Source organism: Bemisia tabaci, chromosome 3, assembly GCF_918797505.1.
Source record: "Bemisia tabaci chromosome 3, PGI_BMITA_v3".
Taxonomy (NCBI): Eukaryota; Metazoa; Arthropoda; class Insecta; order Hemiptera; family Aleyrodidae; genus Bemisia; species Bemisia tabaci.
The window spans coordinates 26,610,794-26,634,038 of record NC_092795.1 but is presented as its reverse complement, the minus strand read 5'-3'; the positions used below and the strand labels follow the sequence as shown (position 1 = coordinate 26,634,038).

General features: G+C 36.9%; 1 protein-coding gene across 5 annotated transcripts in view; it reads left to right on the top strand.

Moving 5' to 3' along the window:
* Positions 1 to 22,501, top strand: part of btsz (bitesize) — a 117,857-nt gene extending 95,356 nt beyond the window's left edge. For 4 of the 5 annotated variants that reach the window (XM_019042423.2, XM_019042421.2, XM_019042422.2 and 1 more), the window contains 7 exons: positions 6,960 to 7,072; positions 12,227 to 12,411; positions 14,028 to 14,130; positions 15,043 to 15,204; positions 15,858 to 16,039; positions 17,056 to 17,264; positions 17,896 to 22,501. In XM_019042423.2, the coding sequence (XP_018897968.2) occupies positions 6,960 to 7,072; positions 12,227 to 12,411; positions 14,028 to 14,130; positions 15,043 to 15,204; positions 15,858 to 16,039; positions 17,056 to 17,264; positions 17,896 to 18,041 (1,100 nt within the window). In that variant the 3' untranslated portion in view covers positions 18,042 to 22,501. Of the gene's footprint in view, positions 1 to 6,959; positions 7,073 to 12,226; positions 12,412 to 14,027; positions 14,131 to 15,042; positions 15,205 to 15,857; positions 16,040 to 17,055; positions 17,265 to 17,895 lie in introns of those variants that run through there. The other variant, XR_002008759.2, reaches the window with a different exon arrangement.
* Positions 22,502 to 23,245: the final 744 nt, after the last annotated feature.

Here is a 23,245-nt window from a genome sequence, read left to right as displayed (position 1 = left end):
TTTCAATCTCAAAATTAATTCGGCGAATTTTTTTGTCCCGCATCCAAATGAGGTCTTCGAAAGCGAGGAGGCGCATTTTTTTCTTTCCCCGCGGCTTCTCTTCAAGGAAATTTTCACGACCAAGTATGGTTCTGTTTTCAAACGGGATCATTCATCTGCATCGCCTCCAATATTTGCATCAAACGCTGCCGACTTCAGTGGCGTGGCGTGAATTGCGATGTATCGATTGTTATGCCATATAATCCTATGGAAAAGGATCGATAAACAGGGTGTTCGCAGCGAATATCTTGATAATCGATTCTTTACCATAGTTTTAAATGGCATAACAATCGATAAATCGCAATTCACGCCACGCCACTGGCCGACTTCAACACGGATTTTGTGTGATTTTGGGGCAAATCAACCACGACCTCACGCTTTATTATTCGAATCATCGCTCGAGGTCGTCGAAGCTTGTATTCTTCTGTTATCGTAAATGCAAATATGACCAAAAAAATACTCCTCACTATGCTTGACTGACACCACTAACAACTTTGCAATCATCGATTCAATTTAGCGTTCGGTTTTTCCTCAAAACTTTAATAATACATTTTTGCCTTTTTCATGCAGATAAACTCTGAGTGGTCTTTCAATTATAGAGTAAGCTATGTTAGTGATTGCTCACTGATTTTAACGATAAAGCACAAGAACATAGCCCGAAAATACCAATAAAGAGGAGATTTAATTAAAATATGGGTAAACAAGGCTACAAAATGATTAAAACACTAAAAGGCAGGACGTTTCGAGCAGTTACCACCTCATTTTCAGCTGCAAAAACACATAAAAACAAGTAAAAAATTGAGAGGCGACCTGATCCCAGCCGTTATCACGTAACCACTCACGAAACGTCCTGCCTTTTAGGGTTTTAATCATTTTTTAGCCTTGTTTACCCATATTTTAATTAAATCTCCTCTTTCTCACTGATTTTAGTTAGTTTAAATGAGAACAGCCAAAAAATGTTCCGACTTTTTAACGAGCGCTTCTAAAAACTGATTATTAGAATCTGCCGTCACGCAGGACGTCTCGTTCGAAAATTAGGTTTTTGAAATTGCATTTCCATTCGACACTGACTTTTTATGAGATCTATGAAATGGGCTCAAACATGACTTCAAATCGCTCAGTGGCTCAAACGCAAACTCGTCATAAAGAGAAATCTCCGTGACTGAATTTATTATTTTTCCATGAATTAATTTCCCTGTCTCCGAGATTTTAAGCTCTCCTTATTAAGTCTGGCTACTTTTCTCTTCTCTGGATTCCACGTACTTGTAGCTTTCTTCCAATCAAGTCATGAATCATATCAAATCGCCTCACAGTCGGTACTGAATTGAAAAGCGGGAGGCTTTGATAAATTTATGGCCATAAAGGCATAATTTTAACACCCCTAGAACGACACTACGAAGGAGTCTTTTTCATGGTACACCAACGCAATGATAGAATCTTTTGAAACGCATGAACCTATTCACGAGCTCTTAAATTCTTACGCCATAATCACACATTCAGTATCTTGAAATGCCAGGGAATTTTTGTGAAAGGCAGTAAATTTTACGAAACCCCGAAAAATCAGGCGAAAACGAGGAACTCTACCGTGGAACCTTGAATAGTCTGATCCCATGAAAATTTTTGAATGGCCCCGATGATACATTTTTTTCTTTCGATAGATAATTTTTGTAGTAAATATGCTTTTGAGGAGAATCTCATTCTTTGCGAACATCGTAAGAAAGATAGGGTCTTTTTGTCTCGAAAACCTTAAAAGGTTTGGAAAATTACAGAATTTGAAAATTTCAGGAAATTCGCGATCCCACTTTAAGAAAGTCTCGGGGTTCTTAAGAAGATCCCAACAAAATTCTATGGAAAAGAAGTCCAACTCCTGCGAAATGTACACCTGTATCCATCTGCATAATATAAAATGAACTTGATATTAAGTAGCAAGTCAACAAGTACAAAGTAATTTTAGATGTATCCTTTTATATCTATTCTGCCGTGCTAAGGAAAAACACTGTACGAGCCTTCAGGCTTTGCCAAATTTCCTTCGATAAATCACGAATATATGGGAATATTTATAAACATTTTTCTTTTGATTTTCAGAGAATTTCGTTCGTAAGTCGATCCAAATAGTTTAAAAATTTCATGGAAAAATATTGATAACTTCCCTCGAAAATAAAAATTTTATCGGAAGAAATTTTGCAACTCTCGAATGATCATACGGCGTTTTTCTACAGCACGGCAGTATTGTATCCAGGTTTTGCAGAAAGGACAGTTTTAAGAGTTAATTATTTATATCAACTTTTCCCCCCACTGAAAAATAATTCTCGGCGTTTTTACCAAGGTCCGTTGGTACCTTTACTATCTCACTTTTTTTACCAAGTATTGGTAATTTTACCAAGACAGACTGGTAAACTTACCTAAAAACTGGTATTTTTACTGTTTTTTTTCAGATAAGAATACCACTTTTATTGGTAATCAAATTCCCGGCAACTTCGCCATTTTATTTTGGTAATTCTACCACAGACGATAACAAATATTGGTGTTTTTACTTAGGTCCAATAAAATTGCCGAGAAAGTTCAATAACTTTACCGAGATTTCTCGGTAAAATTACCAATTCCATAAGTGGTAATTTTACCAAGGAAAAACTGGGATCAAATAGAACCCTGAATACTTGGTAGTTTTACCCTTTTCTTAGAAAATACACCGAGATTTTTTTTTCAGTGCCCCTTTATTTTTAATATTTCAATCGGTTCTTTTGTGTCGATTTACTTTGATTCCTTGCCACTCGAGCTTTACACCCTTGCTCTCGTTGCACGACACTTTATCGCGGTGAGTCATCAACCTCGTAAAGTCATTAGCGCCCCTCCTCTCCCCCCAATCGTCGCCCCTTCCATTATTTCCGAAACTGTTCGACGGAGACCAATTAAAATTTGCGGCTTTCGTGCGAGCGGCACTTTTCGTGCTGGAAAATCCGCGGCGGATTGACACGGAGCGGCCTTGAAACGCGCCGAACACAAAAGTTGTACCGCGATGCCAAAGTTCGGGGAAAGCCCGTTTTCCGTCGGCGCACAGTGTATCGAGTCAATAAGAGAGGTCGTAGAGTGCCTGTATACGGGAGAGTATTGCCGTCTCAATCCTTTTACTACAGAAAAAGTGTGCTAGAGTACCTATACAGGGAGAGTATGGACGTGTTGGAAATTTTAAGGTTAGGTGATGGAGCTCTTAGGGCCCAAAAGGGTAGGCAGTCTATGAAGTCAAATTATTCAGAGTGATTAATTATTACAATTATAAGGAACTGTCGTCGGTAAAGCACTTATTCGACTCAGTTTTTGCATAAATTTAGTCATTTTTGCGGAAGAAGGCTCATTTGTGAACAACACTTGTCAATTTTGGTCTGATATTGGAGTATTTAGATTGGCAGTGATATTTTTCGTTTTCAAAGGTTACCTACCCTTTTGAGCCCTAAGAGCTATATAAATCGAGTTGTCCACACTCTCCCTATACAGGTACTCGAAAGTGTGCCGCTCTCTGATTGGTCCGTTATCATGGAGCCCCAAAGTTGGACCAATGTAAACAAACCCCAGCCCCTCCGCTCCTACTTTGGCCCAATGTAAACAAACAAAATGGCGAAAGAGTTCCACAAAGTTCTTTTTATATCCAAGTTCTTCATTGAGTTCGAATCGAACTTTAGTGAATATTTGTGCCGAAAATTAAGCTTTGAGTGTGATTATCATTCATTTCTCAGCCGATAATACTACGTGTTCCTCTGGGTCGGGTTTGTTTACATTGGGCCAACTTTGAAGCTCCACGATGACCTAAAACTGATGAACCAATCAGAGAGCGGCACAGAGATGGCAATACTCTCCCGTAGACAGATACTTTACGAGGTCGGGCATGAATTATTTGACTAAAACTGCAAATTTTGATTTTCTTTTCGTCACATTTTAGACTTTCAGGGGTTCTTCGAGAAGAAAATTTCGCGAGGAAACCAATGTAACCACCTTTAGAACCTCAAAGTTTTGTATAAACGGAGTTATAAGCATTTAAAGTTTCCGAAATTTGTCCGACCTCTCCCATTGGCTTGATCCACTGTGCGGCGGGATGCGCGGAGAGCGGCGGTTTTTTCGCGATTCGCCACATCTAGAAGCCCTGACGTCGGCCGACGACGCGACGCCAGACAAACAGTAACGACAGAAAGCAATATAATAACCACCGGTGGTCGGTGGTGCCAGAACTGGGAAAAGGAAAGAATGGACAAATGGACGGATTTCTGCCAAACCGAACTATGTGCATTAAGACATGAGTCCTGAGACCCATAAGAATACATGCATAACAAGGCTCACGTAATAATGCACATAGTTACGTTTGACAGAAATACGTTCAAATCGTCGAAGGAACGTAACAGCGTAACACCGTTTTCGAGCAATGGCGTGGCGTGATTTGCGATTTATCGATTGATCGGTCATTTAAATCTTCGGAAAAGTATCGATAAATAGGGTGTTTGCAGCGAACACCTTAATAATTGATTATTTACCACAGTTTCAAATGGCGAAATATCGATAGATAGCAAAGCACGTCACGCCACTGGTTCCGAGATTGAAAGATTGACCCAAGTAATTAAATTCAATTTTCCACAAAAATGTACCTGTGCAATTTTGTCCAAAATTTCGCTGATTTTTGCATGAGTTTAAAGGGAAAATCAGTGCTATTTTCAGTTAGAAATGCGTAAGATTCTCCGGATGAACACGCAATTTACGAAGGGAATTCTAGCAACTTTTAAATGTAGTTACTTTCTTTTGTGAGAGGAACAACGAAATGTCACATCAGAAAATGGCACCATTCGACAGAAATTTGCGTGCCAACCAACGGGCCAACTGATGAGTGCTGCACAGCAGATCGATGTGTTTGGCGATTCTTTCCTCTCGCCGATGCTACATTTAACTCGCGGATCAGATAGGACAATCTCTCATACTCGGGTGCAGAAGGGTATTAAACGCTGTGATCATAACTCAGGTTAGGATCGTAGGATTGTAAGAGGAAAAAGCGAAGTTCTGCGGGATCGTCTTAGTAAGGAAAAATCGAGGAATCGGGGAAATCAGTGGTCAAGGAAAACCTTGAAAATTCAGAGAAGAGTGAAGAAATAATCCAAAAATTAGGAAAAAACTACGTTTACAGAAGTTGCAAATTTCTAGGGGTTTGATTTCAGAGCATTATTCTCTCTTTCCGAAGCTCCTAACAGAAACCACTATTACCTTTCCAGTTTTCTTTCACAAGTTAGGGATATTTCTCAATTTTTATATTTTCGCACTTTTTGCAGCCCCGAGGGCCGTATTTTGTCGGATGTTCGCAATAGTGGCGTGGCGTGAATTGCGATTTATCGATTGTAATGCCATTTAAACCTATGGAAAATGATCGATAAACAGGGCGTTCGCAGCGAACACCTTAATAATCGATCCTTTTCCATAGGTTTAAATGGCACAACAATCGATATATCGCAAAGCACGCCGCGCCACTGGTCGCGAGTGACGTGCTCTTGAAAACTCGTCATCAACTCACTACGTATGAACTTTTCATAGAGCGAAAAATCGAAAATAGACGATGAAGCTGAAAATGACCCCTTTCCAGTGTATCTAAGCCAAATCAAATCACATTTAAAAAAAAAATCACATTAAAAAAAAACAAACAAAAAAAAACAACTTTTACACGAAAATCCCAATTTCATTCATTTAATTTTCTCTCATTTCCATATTTTTTGTTCTTCTTCTCCCGTGCTGCCACCCCGAGCCACAGCTACGGAACCTTAGGCGCGTCTGGACGCGGCGTCCTGGACGCCGGCGGAAAATGCTGCTACCGAGTCGAGGGCGAGAAGACGCTCACATTTTGGAGCACGGCACCTTAGGAGCGGAATCCGTGGATTTTTTCCGCTCTGTCCGCCGTCAATTTCTCGAATTTTTGTTGATCGGACAGTATGCTCTGGGCCGCGAAAATGGCTGTGCGCCCTTTTTTTTAGGAGGGTGTGGATTCGATCGACAAAAATCGACCGAAAAATAAAAACGTGAATCGATCGACACCAATCGATGGACAAATTACTAAAAAACGGATGTCGATTCGATCGACAAAAAATGTGGATCGATAGACGAGAAATGATTGACAATTAAAAGGAAAACCGGTATCTAGTCAATCGACATGAATCGATCGAAAAACCAAAACGTGAACCAATCGACGTAATTCGATCGATTCACAACTTGGTGGATCGATTCACGGGTTTGTCGTTTAACTCACAGGTTTGTCGATCGACTCATAGGTTTGTCGATCGATTCGCAGGTTTGTCGATCGACTCATAGGTTTGTCGATCGATTCGCAGGTTTGTCGATCGACTCATAGGTTTGTCGATCGATTCACAGGTTTGTCGATAGACTCACAGGTTTGTCGATCTATCCACGGCTTTTGTCGATTGATTCACGGGTGGGTCGGTCGATCCACGGCTCTTGTCGATCGATTCACGGCTTTTGTCGATCAATTCACGGCCTTTGTGATCGATTCGTGGGTTTGTAGAACTAAACACATTCAAAAATCGGTAGGAAAGGCAGCGGACTGAGCGGAATTTCTCGGCGTCTTCGCTCCGATCTGTTCGAGACAGATCGGAGCGTCCTCGCTCGGCGTTTTCCGCAGCGTCTCTTCGCCGCTAAGGTGCCGTCCCCGCGCAAAAATCATTAGACAGATTTATCGGCGTCTGGACGCCGCGTCTAGACGCGCCTAAGGTTCCGTACCTGAGCCGGGCGCGACCGAAGCGGCCGAAAGGCGCGGACAACCCCGGGCTCGGCCGCGGTCGGTGGCGTGTGGCGTGTGGTGCTGGTGCGGTGGTTGCATAACGAGTGTTGTAACCTGTAACCCGTATGTGGCTGTGGCTCATGTGTGTTTTGGTGTGTTTCAGTTGGCGATGACGTAAGCTTGTGCTCCGAGCCGGGATCAGGAAGCCGGCTCAGTGCCGACGAGGAGCCGCTTAGCCCTGCCTCCGCCTCCACCTCCCCCAGGGTCTCCCTTGGAGTAAGTATCCCTTTTATCCAAATCCATCCTTTTGCCTTTCCTAGGGACTAGAGTCCCTTTATACTAAGAGTTAAAACAACAACCCTTCATGGAGTCACAAACGGGAATAAAGATTACACAAATTAAGATTGTGATTAAGATTTAGATTATTTGACTACTTGCGGAGGCATTTGACAAAATGTCTGATTTTCCTATTTGTCTGCGACATATGTTTATGGTGCTCCGATTGCCAAAGGGCCTGGAATGCCCTCGCTCCGTCGACTTCTTTTTGAGAAATTGTCTCCAAATCTTAGCCTTATTTCCATGATAAGAATTATCTCTCTCAGACCATTGGACTCCTGTTCAATGAAAGGCAGTTTCACAATCTCAACAAGACCCAACAGCGCTTACTAGGTTTCTTTCGTTGACTTTACATTTTTATAGAGTCGGGTCTTTAACTTGGAAACTCGAATTTTAAAATGCAGGGAGAAAAACCAATTTGGGGTAAAACGTGTAGCTTTTCAGTTTTCGATGTCGGGACCGAGTTAAAAAAGTGTTCAAGGATTTCGCGACTCCGAACATCCAAAGCTTTTGAGAATTTCAATAAAATTCCCAATTCCCTTAAAACCGGGGGAAAACGGTACTCAGTACTGATGCGATGACGGGTAGATTTGGGAGGAAAAATAAGTACATTGAAGGAACCACGATGTATTAAAGCATTGTTGCAACAATAAAACCCTTTTTCACGACCATAACGCGTCCTCAGAAACGTGCGGGTCATCCACGAAACCGAGTCCCGGTAAACTGTGCGCCGAGCGGACGCGACAGAGCTTCGCTTGCGTGTCCAGGATTTGGACCTGTTATTCAGTTTTTTCACCCGTTTTCAGTCGCGTAATTAAGACCTCATCGTGAAAAATGTCTGGCAGAATTTTCTCCCCACGCATTGACGAAACCCATTTTCCGTCTCCGCTCTCTATTTTTTCATAGTTGCAGAATGATTGATGAGCACTCAATGGGCGTCTTACTGAGCCCCTTCATATGACCAGTAAGCAAACCCTCTTGCAGAGCTTCTGAAATCCAACCGAAAGGTTGACGTTTCAAAACGCATATTGCTCTTTTAATTTTCTCTCGATTGGGTCGATTCTGTCGGCCCGCCTCAATTCATCCTCCTCCCTGCTTCCGATGAAGCATACGTATCTATATCAGCCGGGAATACAGTTCTTAGCAATAAATTCAGCATCCATCTCTACAAGGTATTCGAAGGTTTACGCCGCAGTATCTACATTTCTGAAGTAGGTGAAGGTTTCATTCTACTTTCTTTGCAGTATACTAATTGAAGGACTAATTACTGGTTGATATTTTAATATTTTGTCTCTTGGAAAGCAAAAGACAACCTGAAAATTTATAAAGTAGCAACTTTCTGTGTTGTGTTGTTGCTCCCTTTTTTTCCTCCGTTGTTCTTTGCTTGCTCTTTGCCCTCTCTCTTCTCCTTGTATCCAAGAAATCTCCACAATCGAAGTAATCTATAGTTTGAAAGTATCGATTTTTTGCCTTTATTTTAAACACCATTTTTTTAAAAAATTATTATTACAAAACGTTTTATTATATCGCTTGATGGAGGATTCGCTCGCAAATTTCGTATTGCCTCATCCAAGAGTGCTTACCCAGCCGATTTTACGGTGATAGGTCAAAATGTCCAAAAAAAAATGTCTAACAAGCAAAAATGTCCAGAGTTGAGAATGTCCCTATTTTACAAATGTCCAAGTATCTGAAATGTCCAATACTGGTTCTTTGGCCAAACACAAAAATGCCCAAAAGTCCATTTATTTTTGTTTCTAGATATTCTTCACTCTTGATCACTTTCCTCATTATTCTCGTCTTCGGGCTCGTTGGAAACTCGAATGTAATAGGCAATGCCCCTTAGGTACCCTGGAATGTCATCTTCATCTTTGAATTCTTGATAGCGTTGGACGCGCTGTAGGATTCTCTCCTGATTTTTGTTGTTTGATCCGCGTATGACCCAAGTCGAGCTGTCGGCAGAGCTGTTCTGTATCCCTTTGATCTTTCTGCATATTATATTCTATAAATTTCCAAATATTAAGATGATGGGATTTCACCATTTTCTGATACTTGGAGTGGTACGACTCGACGACGTTGTTAGTCCGGTGTAGTTGGTTTAATACCAAGTCGTAAACACACCACGTTTTGGGAGGGAATCTTGGGGGAACTGCGGGACGCCGCCCCCTTGCAGGTCTACCCTTCACATAGGTTCTTTCAAGGTACTGTACGAAATCTTCCACTTCGTCAGGGGCATCATCCTTTAGCTCATTGAAAACGGTGAGAATTTCATCTAGACGGACAAATGGTAGTGCCATGAATTGAAGGAGACTGTTTCTAATTTCAGGATTTTCCAGGTCCCTGTAATATTGCACTAATTCCAGCTTTTGAATATTTTAGCCAATTAGTTTAGTTTAGAATCATAAAAAAATCACAAATTGTAAAATTTTGCCCCTGTAATTGGTTTTACCGCATTTTTTAACAAACGAAAATTTTACAAAAGCCAAAAAGTTTCACAACTGAGGTTAGTCCAAGAAAAAAAGATTCTCAAATCTTTCCCGTCGTCTCCATGGATTCGAATTTATTTAGTATTCAAGCCGACAATGTCGCCACCTTCTAATTTTTTTGCAATATGGGCATTTTTGTCTTTGGCCAAAAAACCAGTATTGGACTTTTAAGATACTTGGACATTTTTACAATATGGACATTCTCAACTCTGGACATTCTTGCTTGTTGGACATTTTTTTTTTGGACATTTTGACCTATCACCGATTTTACAGTATTTTTAATAATTTCCTTCTGACACAGGAAATAGTATAGAAAATGAATTTAAAAGTAAGAAAATACACCGCGTAGGGACCTTGTTTTGTGACATTTCCCCTTTAAACACGTGTACCTATTTTAGCAGTTAAGCTCATTTTGTCGTAGCTCCTTTCTCTTCCAAGAATTTTTCAATTTATGAACCAAGAGTACCTTCGTGTTCAGTTCACTCAGTAATTTCCACTGAAACGCGAAATTCATCAAATTCCAGGCACCTGCAAATTCTCCATTCTCCGGGTAAGGGGAGGGGGGTGGGGTCTTCGTTTTTACTTTCCTCTTCATTTAAAATGAAAAAAATTCCACACCAAAAAATGCAACGGATTGTTTTCAAAAGAAAGTACCCATCCCCGTCGGAGTCAGTCGGTTTAACTACGTGAAATCACGGCGAGTAGGTACCGAGTTTTCCCTCTTCTTCTTTTTTTTAAGTTGGATCTTGTACAGTGGCGAGGCGTGAATGATCGATCATCGATATTTCCCCATTTGAGGCTATGGCAAAGAATCGATTATTAAGGTGTTCGTTGCGAACTCTCTGTTCATCGATCCTTCCCCATAGATTTAAATGGTAGACCAATCGATATATCGCAAAGCACGCCACGCTACTGATCTTGTATCTCTCTCTCCGGGCGTATGACTCGCGGGAGTTACGTGACATATCGGTTTTTCACTCGGCTGCCTCCACCTGTATCGCGGAACGACGCACAGTGAATCGAGTCAATCAGGGAAGTCGGACATGAAATTTTTGACGAAAGTAGCAAATTTCGGTGTTCATTGTGTCACATCTTAAGTTATGAGGGGTGTTTCTAGAAGAAAATTCCACGAGAAAACCAATGGAACCACTTTTAGAACCTCAAAGTTTTGTATAAACGGAGTTATACGCGTTTAAAGTTTCCAAAGTTTCTCCTATTGACTCGATCCACTGTGCGACGGTCGCATCCGTAAACGTCCGTAACTCATCCTCTTTTCCCGAGCCCCGTGGCCGGTGCCGGTGGTTCACGCTTTTCGCCCGTCCAGAACGAAAGTAACCCGTCTTTTGCGTAATCCACTTGCCCCGCGTCATCGCTCTGAGCAGGGAATCGTGCAAGTCATCCCACCAAATTGACAACTTCGACTCTTGATACACTGGCAGAGAATACGCTTCGTGGACCTAGCGCCACACAGTGGATCGAGTCAATAGGAGAGGCGGGACGAAATTTGGAAATTTTAACCGCTTAAAACTCCGTTTATACAAAACTTTACGGTTCTGAAAGTACTTCCATTGGTATTGACGTGAAATTTGCTACCTCAAACATCTCTTGAAATATAAAATGTGACGAAATAAACATCAAAATTTACAGTTTTGTAAAAAATTTCATGTCCGACCTTTCTAAATGATTCGATCCACTGTGCGGTGCGCAAGAGGCGGCTAGTCAGCCGAGCAGAGGAAAAACGCCGTATGAGTATTCAAATTAATTGCCAAATTGCCTCTCGGAAAATATTTATTTTTGAAGAAACTTATGATTATTTTAATTGAATTTTTAGACATTTTAGACCAAATTACGAGAAAAGTCGGGAGAAAATTATTTATAAATAACAAATGTTATACATAATTGTTGTATTATTTTTCTGAGTCATTTTTCTTCTCGTGACGTAACGCAAAACATCTGAAGTCAGTAAAATTTCATGCGGAAGAGTCATTCAATATCTCGCATAAATTTTCTTAACTATCATAGGCGCAATTTAAAATTTTACAATATATTTACTTTAAATTTCTATAAAAAATTGAACTTAATTTTCATTACTTAAAAACACGCGAGAAAAGGGTTTTTTAGTTTGTCAGCAATAACAATGTTTTTTTTCATGATATCTAATTCCTGTTATAAGTTATGTTTTTTCATGCTTATTTCATGAATTTCTCACAATTTTGCTTTCATCGGCCTCTCTTATCAGGGCTTTATTGAGTCCTCTTTGTGCCGAAGTTTGATTCCCATTACGTAATGGGAATCGACAGGTACCGGTCTGAATTTCGCGGAGAATTTACAGTAGCAAGGGCAAAATATTTTAAAATTGTTTTTATGTACCCTTTCCTTTCATAGACTGTTTTTAGTTTAAGTTTGACGTAGCTAAACCGAAGAGAACTACTTAAGTAGTAAAAAATCTCTACCCTGAGAAATTTGAATTGCGTTCTATGATAGCACTAGTTGTAACAATGGATGAAAAAGAACTTCAGGGCATAAATACTCTGAGCTTCAAAATGCGCATTGTATGATGTCAGAAATTTGGAATTCTCGATTGCTAATTCCCATAATTTGATTTGTTTAGGCACGCAGTGATTCCTTGGCGAGCGTTTATTCTGGAGCAGGTGAAAGTCGTTATGGTGCTGTGACAGTCAAGGGAGAAGTTGAGTTTGGACTACTTTACAACTACAAAGCAGGAGCGTTAGAAGTCCATGTGAAGCAGTGTCGAGATTTGGCTGCTGTAGATACCAAAAGAAATAGATCTGATCCGTAAGTATCCAATGAATTATTTTCCATTTGTCTCCTAAGTATTTTCGAAGATTTATAAAACAGCATCATGACTAATGATTTTATGTTAAAGTGTACCCTTATATTTCAGATCAAAATAAGCATTTTCAGTAAAGAATGTTTTGCAGTATTTCCTAATGTAGCTACCGTTGAATTCAAGATAGGATTATTTTATTAAAAAGGTGAAAATTGAAATAAAATGTAGGCATTTGTTGGTTAAATTTTGGAATACTCTTTGTTGAGGGAAGTAGTTGAACGGTTATATTGTAAACTAGGGGTCTCTTTGTAAAATCTACCTCTGTTGAAATGATAGTCATTTCTCTAACTTTAAGCTAAAGTTTCTTTTATTTTTTTACACTCGTCTCACAGAATTTTTGAAGCCAATTAAAAAAAAAGAGGCTCTGAAAATTCCTTCATTGATATTCCACTCTTCCTGGATAAAAAGGTAACATTGAAAGAGAAAAACAACAAGCAAACAATTTTCTAATTCTAAAATGCCTCTTTTCAATAGATTAATCTCTTTTTCCCCTCTTAAACAGAGTTTCTTTACGGATTTTGTGGGTATGTTGTTCTCTTATTCAGCATGCGAATTTTTCCATCATTTATCTCATTTTAAGTATTTTGCTCCGCCAGCATGCATTTTATTTGATTTTAATACAATATGTCATTTGAATCATTGAAAATGTTCACCGTTTACTTTTTACCGTGTTTTGATTTTATTTACTCATGTAATGTTGCCCTCATCCGTGCACCAGCACTCTCATGACTATCGCAATATTTAATACTCACAAGAATCAACTTTCAATTTTTTGTTCTTTATTGCCAGTTAAGTGTTTAAACCTTTGGAAGTTCTCAAATTCTTGAGTTTTCACTATTTTTCTCATATTTGCAAAGCGTAAGCTCTTCTATAGTTTTATTCAGTTACTTCTAAGTTTCTCTACTTCTGTGTAGCAATCAGTGCATAGATGTTCATTGTGGGGGGGGGGGGGGGGATTTGATTTATCACTGAAACAAGGGTAGCGCTGAATGTGCTGAAAATACCTCTTGAAAGAATTGCCTATTATTTTTCAAAGAAGGTTGCTAAATCAGATGGATTTTGTATTTCAAGGATTTTTTTTTTTTTTGAATCAAAAATCTCAACCAAAAAAAAAAAAAAAAAAAAATATTTTGAAATAAAAAAAAAAATGTGAAAATATTTTGAAATAAAAAAAAAAATGTGAAAATATTTTGAATCTCTGGATTACAACTCATTATTATATTAAAATGAAGAATTGTAGTCAGCCAGAAACAATCTTTTTTCCTTTCCTGATGTAATTTTATGCCTCTCGTAAATATATCTTACGCAGGAGAGTTCTCCCAAAATCAGGAGAAAAGAAGAAAATCCTGAGGCATCATATTATACGCCTTGAAAATAATTATATGTTTCACTTATCTTTGTGTATTGCACTCTAAAATCTTTATCTCATATCTATCTCTCAGTATTAAAGTCGAAAATGAAAAATAACTTTTTAGAATTTTCTTATCTTTTTGTTCTATGCTGGATTCTTGACATTATGTCTTCACCTATTAATTCGAAGTTGCTGTTATGTTTGTTTTAGGTATGTTAAGGTGTATTTGTTACCAGATAAATCAAAAGCAGGAAAGCGAAAAACAAAAGTCAAGAAACATACTCTCAACCCTGTATTTGATGAAGTTCTAAAGGTAATTATGGTAGATTTGCATAATTTTTTTTTTGTCAGCTTGTTCGTAGGTTCAATTCTCATCGAACTTAAAAGGAAAAACTTCAGTCAATTCATGAATGGAAATGTTCCTCAAGAAGATATTGAGCAGTGAGATATGGGTTTAATGTGTAGTTAAAGTCGTAGGACTTTTGATTAATTATTGAAGATTAAGTGTGGTGTTCGTATTCCTACCTACTGAGCTTCAGTACAAACCACTCTTGACTTTAGCCCTTCTTTTTGGGTAAATCGCCTTTTCTTTTTTCAGAAACATTAAAATTTACATTGAAACATTTTACGGTTCTTCATTATCTGTCAGCGCGTTTGTTGAACAAGCTGATGGGTGAAACACAGTGGTGTTGCAGTAGCGTTCTTATGAGAAGAGACTGTCCGGCTTCTCTGGAATTTTGAATCTTTTTTTTTTGTAAAAAGGTGTAATTAAATATGGGGGACATGAAAAAAAAGATTGGCGTCCTGATAAGAATCAAGGTTGCGCTTATGCTTGTGCTGTGCACTCACAAAGGAATGCAGTCACAAAAACTCACGTGTAGGACACAGTGCAGATATGGTGAGCAACGTAATGCTGCGCAGTAGGAAAAAATTATGGTCATGCTTACAATGCTGGCATTGTTTGGGACGCAGCTCAGCATCTCATCATCGTTTTTATGACAAGAGCATCGTAACATGTATTATTTTGCCTACCTAGGTTGGTGGGCTGCATGGACATCAGCCGACAACAGTATGAATAAATTTTAACGATAAACAGCTGATAATTGCTTAATTGGTTTCTATATAATAATCAAAAAGTATAGATGCATGCATTAATTTTGTACCCTTAGCTTGTCCCTGTGGGTTTTACTTGTTCACATGTTTCAATCTTGTATTTTTGTCATAGTTCCATATTAACCTGGAAGATTTGGAGACACGAACCATGTGGCTCACGATTTGGCACTCGGATATGTTCGGTCGCAATGATTTCCTTGGAGAGGTCATGATGCCTCTTGAGAACAAAATATTTGACGATCCACTCCCCCACTTCTACCCGCTGCAAGAGAGAGTGAGTATTTTTTGCATTAATTTACAGTATTAAGTTTCTAATTGTTTGTATAGAATGCTGTAATTATTTAGTGAATGCAAACTTTGCTCCTGTTTTCTCCGTGACAATATTTAAAGTTTGTGCTTGATGGCTACAAAATCTGTAAGGAAAGAAACAATTTTTCTTTTCATAATGATCTTAGTCCCTAGAAAAGTATGACCTCAAACATTTATTCACTGCAAAGTTGGCAGTAAATCAAACTTGCGATTTAACTTGCCCTATCTACCTCATCATGTTATTATTTAATTGATGATGACTCTAAGGAAAGCACTGGCAATGCTTCTCTATGGCTAAGCGGATGTCTAATCACCAAAATATGACAATTTTAAATTTTGCAATCGTAATAAATGGGTATTTCTGATGTTCTACTGTCTACTCTGAGGTCAGTTTGCTCACGCAGTCTACTGACAATAAATCTCCATATGTGAATTTCTTGGTAAATTTTTATAAGTTCTTCCCTGTTAATCTTTTCTGTAAGAACTGAATGCCTTCTTATAACATAAAATGTCATTAGGTGACACTTTGATTTCTCTTCCTGATTTAGTCACTATGTAATTACATGAAGATTGTCTTTTATTTTCCAAAGTGTGATGAATCATTCATTTTTCTTTCAGTCGGAACCTTTAGAAGACTTTGTAAATGCTAAAGGGGAGATAATCGTTGCACTGAAGTTTGTTCCCCCGGATCAAGGCATGAAGAAGAGAGCCTCAAAGGGAACATTGCACGTACTTGTGAAAGAAGCTAAAAATCTTCTAGCTGTAAAGAATAACGGAACTTCTGATCCTTTCTGTAAAAGGTATCGATTGCTTTAAATTTTGTTTTTATGTCTGATGCGGACAGTGTAGAATGATTTTATGGATTTTCTATTTTAAACTCAAAAATTAAATGATCTTAAATTAGTCTCAAAAATTATCAAAAATCGTGATTTAAATTTTAAGTATGTTAAAGTAGTAAAAGAATTAAAAAAAATTTGCACCATCATTCTAGATTTGGGTGTATGACAATCAGATCAATGATGAAAAAACAAAAAAAATAATCCAAACAAGATGTTGGTGTCAACCTGTAAAACAGTCTCCAACACTAAAATATGGAATAAACCAATTACAAAAGTTTTTACTTTTTTCAACTGCAAAAATTCAATGGTGTCAAATTGAAAATAATTTTTTTTTTTTTTTTTTTTTCAAAGAAAAATTATTCTTGTCTGAGAAAATGAGAAATGTCCTGTCTGTTCTTGTCTATGAAAATTATTCCGTTTTATCATTATTTAATCTGTTTTCGAGTTTGGTGTTGAGAGATATTGAAATGTTCCATACACAAAAAATGGCTTTTATTGTGTACAATGAGCATTACGTGTGCTGCTATGCAAGTTGATTGAATCATATGAGATCACAGACTGTAGAGGACAATAGGCTTGGAACTTGTGGAGTTAACAACTTGGTTATAGACTTTTTACGGAACACATTATGTGCCTGAAGCGTTGCAACTATTATTTTTGCATATTTAAGTCTTGTCATCTATATATTTTTGCAAGTTTGTCCAAATTTTCTCTACAAATTGCTTGGTGACAATCAAAGCAGCCTGCATTAATGACAGCTGCTTCATGTAGCTCCAAAATCGTGAAATTACCTCAGGCTTCCCCAATTAAATGTACTTCAACAATTCCATCTCCTTATTGGAAACAGCACAGATTTAAAACTATGGGATCTGTATTACAAAATTTGTTCAATGGTTTTGTGTCTGGCATCAGCTCAAATTTTATTTTTCCTTTTTTTTCTTATACAACCTGTCTAATTTTTGCTTTTTGTTCAACAGCTATTTGCTCCCGGACAAAGGGAAAAGCAACAAGCAGAAAACGCCAGTTGTCCGACGTTCATGTTCTCCAGCTTGGAACTACACCTTCACGTACCCAGGAGTTGCACTCACTGATCTCCAAGATAGAGCAATTGAGCTGACCATTTGGGACCACGACCGACTGGCCAGTAATGAGTTTCTTGGTGGTGTTAGACTGTCACTTGGCACAGGTAATTATTACCTCTTTCCTTAAAATTAGCAATTATTCATTTTTGAATCTTCAGATAATAGAGGATTAAAATGTTCTGATCGAAGTTTTTAAAATGCATTTCAGGGTCAGAGGTCCTGACCTTAGCGGGTTGAGTATTGAAAGTTTATGTTAAAACGTCAAGACATTGAAATGCGATATATTGCATTGTTTAGATAATTGCGATTCGATCTCCATTATCAGAGAATGGAGATCGATTTTTGTCTGTGTTTAATTTTTTGATAATTCTTTCATTACTTTTCCTTGGCTTTTTTGATCATCGTTCTGAACATGCATTGTGATACATCTTTATCTTTATATAGTGCTCTCTCTTGTGTTTTTGTGAATTTTTTTTGCTGAAGATGGCTTTTAGCCGAAATGTATCCAGGAAAATATACTGTTAATTCTTCATATTATGCTTGTTCTGGCATATCTTTTAATTAATTATTTATTTTATAATATTTTTACTTCAAGAAGAAGACATCACAGAATTGACCAGTTACTCTGAATGTTCTGGTCTCAGGAGTGCACTTGAAAAATTGTTCCCAAAAATGGTTAAGCAATGAACATCTTGATCAAGTTCAAACACTCACTGTCATTTCTTTTTTGTACAGGTAAACATCAAGGCAAAGTAGTAGATTGGATGGATTCCAATGATAAAGAAGCAACTCTGTGGCAGCAGATGCTGGAGCGACCCAACTTCTGGGTGGAAAGCTGTCTCATGCTTCGCGCCTCCCTCGATCTCCGCAACAGCGGTTAAGCCGCACTCTCGTGTCCTCCCTGGCAACGAATTTGATGGAACTGTGTGTTCCTCCTTTACGTTGCATAATTTTAAACCGTCCTTTTGTATTTATTGTAACTTATCAAAAGCTTTATCCAAGCGAATTCGAGGTGAAATGTTCTTAAGTAAATCATTTTATTTCTGGAAAGGGAACTTTTCTAGGTTATTTTATGATTTTAGTACTTTTCTCTTTCCATGTGTCAATGTGATGTTTTTATGTAACTTATTAGTGTACTTTGGATCGGGAAACTGATCAAAAATTGAGTCTCAACAGAAGACAATCAACCGTATCTTTGGGCTTAGATCCCTACTAAATATCAGCTAGTTTATGGTATGCACGAATGAGATTTTACTGTATTTGTCTGGTTTTATATTTAGCTGCGTGTCTTTCATTAAACGATGAAAGTGAATCAAATAATGAAATATTTTAGCATATGTTTTTGAATTATGAATTTTTCTCTGTAAGCCTATCTGTTTTTACGTAGGCAGTGGCAACGTTTTTTTAATGATCGTTGAAAGCAATTCTTTTAGGGACTAATAGTTGGTAAAATCATCGGAGAAGCAATTAGTCATGTAAATTCACCTATTTTGAAAAAGATTGGAATCTTTTTTTACAATTATTACGATCTGTTCTGAAAGGAATTTTGACATCATATAGCTGAACAACTCCAGGAAAGAGATCTAAATATCTACAAAGTGTTCAGTATTATGAAAGTCCGCAGAGCTATAAGTAAAAAATAAACAAGATTTTCTTATACCTTTTGCAAATCTAATTTACTTGAACTCTCAGCTCTGGCAGAGAAGTTAAAAAATTTAACCTTTTTCTCACATTCTTGTTTAACCCTTTAACTTACTTTCTGTGTGAAAATCAAAAGATTTAATAATATCATTGCACAGGTACATTCATCAACTAGGACTGTACATGGTGAAATTATCTTAATTCAAACACGAGTCTTATTTCTAACCTTTTTTTAACTTTGATGGAGCTGCAGAGTAGAAAAGTTCTGTGTGTCTACTGAATTCCCTATTTCTGCACCACAGAAACCTAATCTGTGTTTCCCATTTGCACAAAATCATCCTTCAAACTTGTTTTCAATATTTTATGTGTCATTTCATTTGATCATTTGATTTTGAAAGTACGCAGCTGTTGTGTTCCGTCCTGTCTTAGAAATATTTTTTTTAGCATGATTTTTATATTTGCCAAATGTGAGCCGAGTGCCTGTTTTCTATGTAATTTTATGTATTGTCAAAGTTTTTAACTCTCCTCTGTTGCCAAATTTATAGTTGTCTTTGAGTCCAGTATTATACTTTTTAGAGATATGCATTTTTTTTAATGATTTTGAGCTATGCTACTATTATTTTCTTTCTTTTCTTTGCAGAGCTTTTTTTGAGCTACAGGATATCAGTATTTTTTCTGTAAGGCATCTTCACCTCATCTATCAGCTCAAAAGAGGAGTTTCTGTCAGTTTAGATTAGATTTTAAAACGTAGAAAACATTAACTACTGAATTTTTCAAATCCATTATCGCAATGAAAGCATAACTTTCTTCATATCAAAAACTTTATTTTACATCTTTATGGAAAATTGACAACTTTATAGCAAATTTCAACCACAATTTCCTATCACGTTTTCTCTGTGAATGTTGTATGCATAAGAATTCATCAAGTACAAAACTCAAAAAATTTAATGAAATTCCACTTCATTATCCCAATTTAAGAGAAGTAATAGTGCTGAAGAAGAGTTTAATTTTATCTCTGATTCAATTTGTTCTGTCAAAGTATATTCATAAAAAAAAATGTTAGGAAACTAAAAATTAATCAGTAGAAAGCTCAGCAAGGCTTACAATAAGTCATAAACTTATAAATGAAATCATAACCATCAACTGAATCGTACTTATAATTTTTAAAACAAGCCTAATGTGCCTTTTTTGTGCCTTTTTTTAAAGATGTTTTTTGAATGTGAACGTAATAAAAGTTAGCTAATTGATGCAGAAAGTTTTTTTTTCATTTGAAACTGTGCTATTATCAACCTATGAGAGAAATACTGCCAAGGAATCCCCAGTGAAAAAGATCCATTTGAGTGGTTCTGCTGTCCATTCGATGAAATAGATATTACATATTTAGAATAATCAGATTGATTATTTTCACTGGAGGTGCTGAAGTTGCACTCTTTCCCTCAGAAGATAGCGCATTAATTTACTGCTGTGGCTTATCCACTAATGTGACATCCGAAGAGAAAACTTTTCCTGTTTCAAAGGTAGTGGTTGAAGAAGTATTGATCAATATTGTCCAATTGGAGAGTGCACAAAAAAATGGTAGTCTCGAGAGTAAAAGTTGATAATTTCCTTGGAAAAAGACATAGAGACATTGTGAAATTCACAAACTCATATTTATTAGCTTTTTGGCATTGTGCCACCCACATCCAAGAAAGTTGCGACCTGCTTTATTAGAACAGAGTTTTATGAAAGGATATCTTCTTCCCAGGGTTTTCTCTGAATAATCGTACCAAAAGTGCTCTGTTCTTCATCTGTTCCCTCGCCAGGCCCACGGTTGCAATATGCCTGAAGTATTGTGATCGTTAGTTGATTGGCTCTGGTTCTTTTTCAAATCTCCTTTCAGCTACGGAAGAACTTAGAATATTAGACTCTTGACTTTCAGTCTCACGTTTTGCAGCTCCTATTTTGAGTTTTCCATCGGTGATGCTTAGCCAAGCACTTGGGTCAATTAACTAACTCTCATAGCCATCTTGGAAGGTGCTAAGTCTGGCTCATCTTTGATTCACAATATTTTTCACCTATGTTTTTAATAAGCAACTCTCCCTGACTGTAAAAAAACTCTTTATGTGTTAAAACGATTTCACAAATTCGTGTCTTGTGAACAATTTTAAAGCAGGTACTAGACCCTTATTTTGTTGAATTTTTTCAGTATTGTTTGCACAAATTCTTTGAAAACAGATGCAGATCATTCAGTTTCCGTACTTAAACAATTTATATGACTTTCGAATTCAACTTTTGTATAATTTTTAACTTCCCTTGCTCTAAAGTTTATTTCTTATTTCCTGTACATAGTCTTGTAATTTTGTTCCTTGTAGGCGGAGAAATTGAGGTTGGAGAGCGATTTTTTCTATAATTGACATTGCAACGGGATGTATTTATGATAAAAGGAACTGTGTTTCATGCAAACCCCATGCACATAGTTTCTTTCGGCACGAGAACATCAAACTTATAACAAGATCAATTAAACATCTTAGGTTTGTTGAGACTTATAACAAATCTCCACTAGAATATTTAATGAGCATCTATGCAAAGCCCTTATAGGGCAAATAAGCCCAGTTCATGTAAATAATTTTTCTTTGTGTACTGAACAAATGTAAGTCTCTCAATTTTCCTTCCGCTCGACAAATGATGGTTGCAAAAACCTTGTCAGAACTTTACTGCCTAATTAATGATGCAGCAACATCTTTGCAACAATTTTGTATTATTATTTTTGGCAATTACGTAATCCTAATTGCTTATCGAGTTCTGACAAGCCTGTCAGTCGACCCCCCTCAATTTTGCTGCTTATTAGATCAGGATTATTTTTTAATAATTCTAGTGTTTAAAAAAATTAATTTTTTGTTCATTTTTGTCTTATAGTGTTTTACCTTGGACTAATCAATCTCACTAAAAAAAGAAGAAAAAGTGCAAAATTTGTTGATATACTTAACTGGAGGAGGCTGAGTATGATCGCCCCACAGGGTCAGATGGTTACTTTCCAGAGAGTTGATTCTAAATCATGTCAATATTTTTTTCCTCATCACATACTTGACACATGCATTTGAATCAATTTAAGTTTGCAAAGATAAAGAATGGTCATAAAAATGGTCGTGTCAGATAAAAAATGGTCTTTTTTATTGCCTTGGAATATTTAAAATGATCCTCTGAAATAATGGAACACCATGTTTTCTCTATTTTTTACTGTTCGGTATAAAAACTCATCAAATGAAATTAAAATGTTATCTGCTAGAATTTTTTATAAACAAAATCATCAGTTTCCTCCTACAAGAATTTGAAACTTTCATTTTGACATACCTTCTAAGAATATGTCTTTATTTTCTCAGATAAATTATCTTGTTTATACAATAAAATAATGATTAGAGAACTACACAGATAAAAGGAATTCACAGAAAGTTAGTCTCTTCTTTGAGTGCTGAAACCTCTCATCAGGCAAATCTTTATAGTGCCAAGGACTGTCTTAGTCTCCTCCAGCTTTGTATTGACCAAATTTTGCTGCCTTGAAAATTTTTCCCGTCCATTATGTGTCTTAAAAATATTGTAACTAGAATTATGTAATTGCTGTATCTCATGTTATGTTTTGACTTTTATTGTAACATTTTTTACATGAAACGGTGCTCTACGATTGTTTTACTCCTTGATAAATACACTTATTTTATGATCTTAATCTCGAATGTGTCTTTCTTTCTACTGGGAAATGAGGTTTACTAAATGATATTAATCATTCTGGGAAATCAATATGGCCAAATTATGCAAGTTAAAGATTTGCATTTTTTTCTAAAGAAAGGTGGCAGATATGGAAACAGTTCTCCAATTGAAATTAACTACCTACCAAAATGTAACGAAGCAATTTAATCATCTATTTACCCCTCTTGATAATACTTTGATTTACACATGATTAATTCCAAGTCATTATCAGATTATTTGAAAAAAATCGAATTTGTGATTTTTTGCCTCATATATTCATATATTTTGAGGTCCAACCGGTCCAACTATTGGAAAATCAAGGCAGTGATCTAGCAGATCAAAGCTATGTGAGCCAACAATATAAACTAATGAAGTCACTTCTAGAATATTTTTGCTTTTATTTTAACTTACTATGAGTTCAAAATTTGAATTTTAAGAAAACGAACTATGAAGTCACCTGAGGTAATTTTAAAATTTTTCCTTTTTATATTCAATTGAATATAAATGTCTTTAGGAAGAAAATGTAAGTGTACCTCTGATTGTGACATTGAAAATCGCCACTCATGTTTAATTTTACAACAAAAACCAATCAATAGCCTTCCTTGAAATTTTCCTTAAATTTTTTTCTCTCATCTTAAAATTAGAAAATTCGAAGGAGTTTATTCGTTAGTTTTCCTCCTGAAGAGAACATCCTTGGAAATTTCGAAATGTTGCAATGGAGATG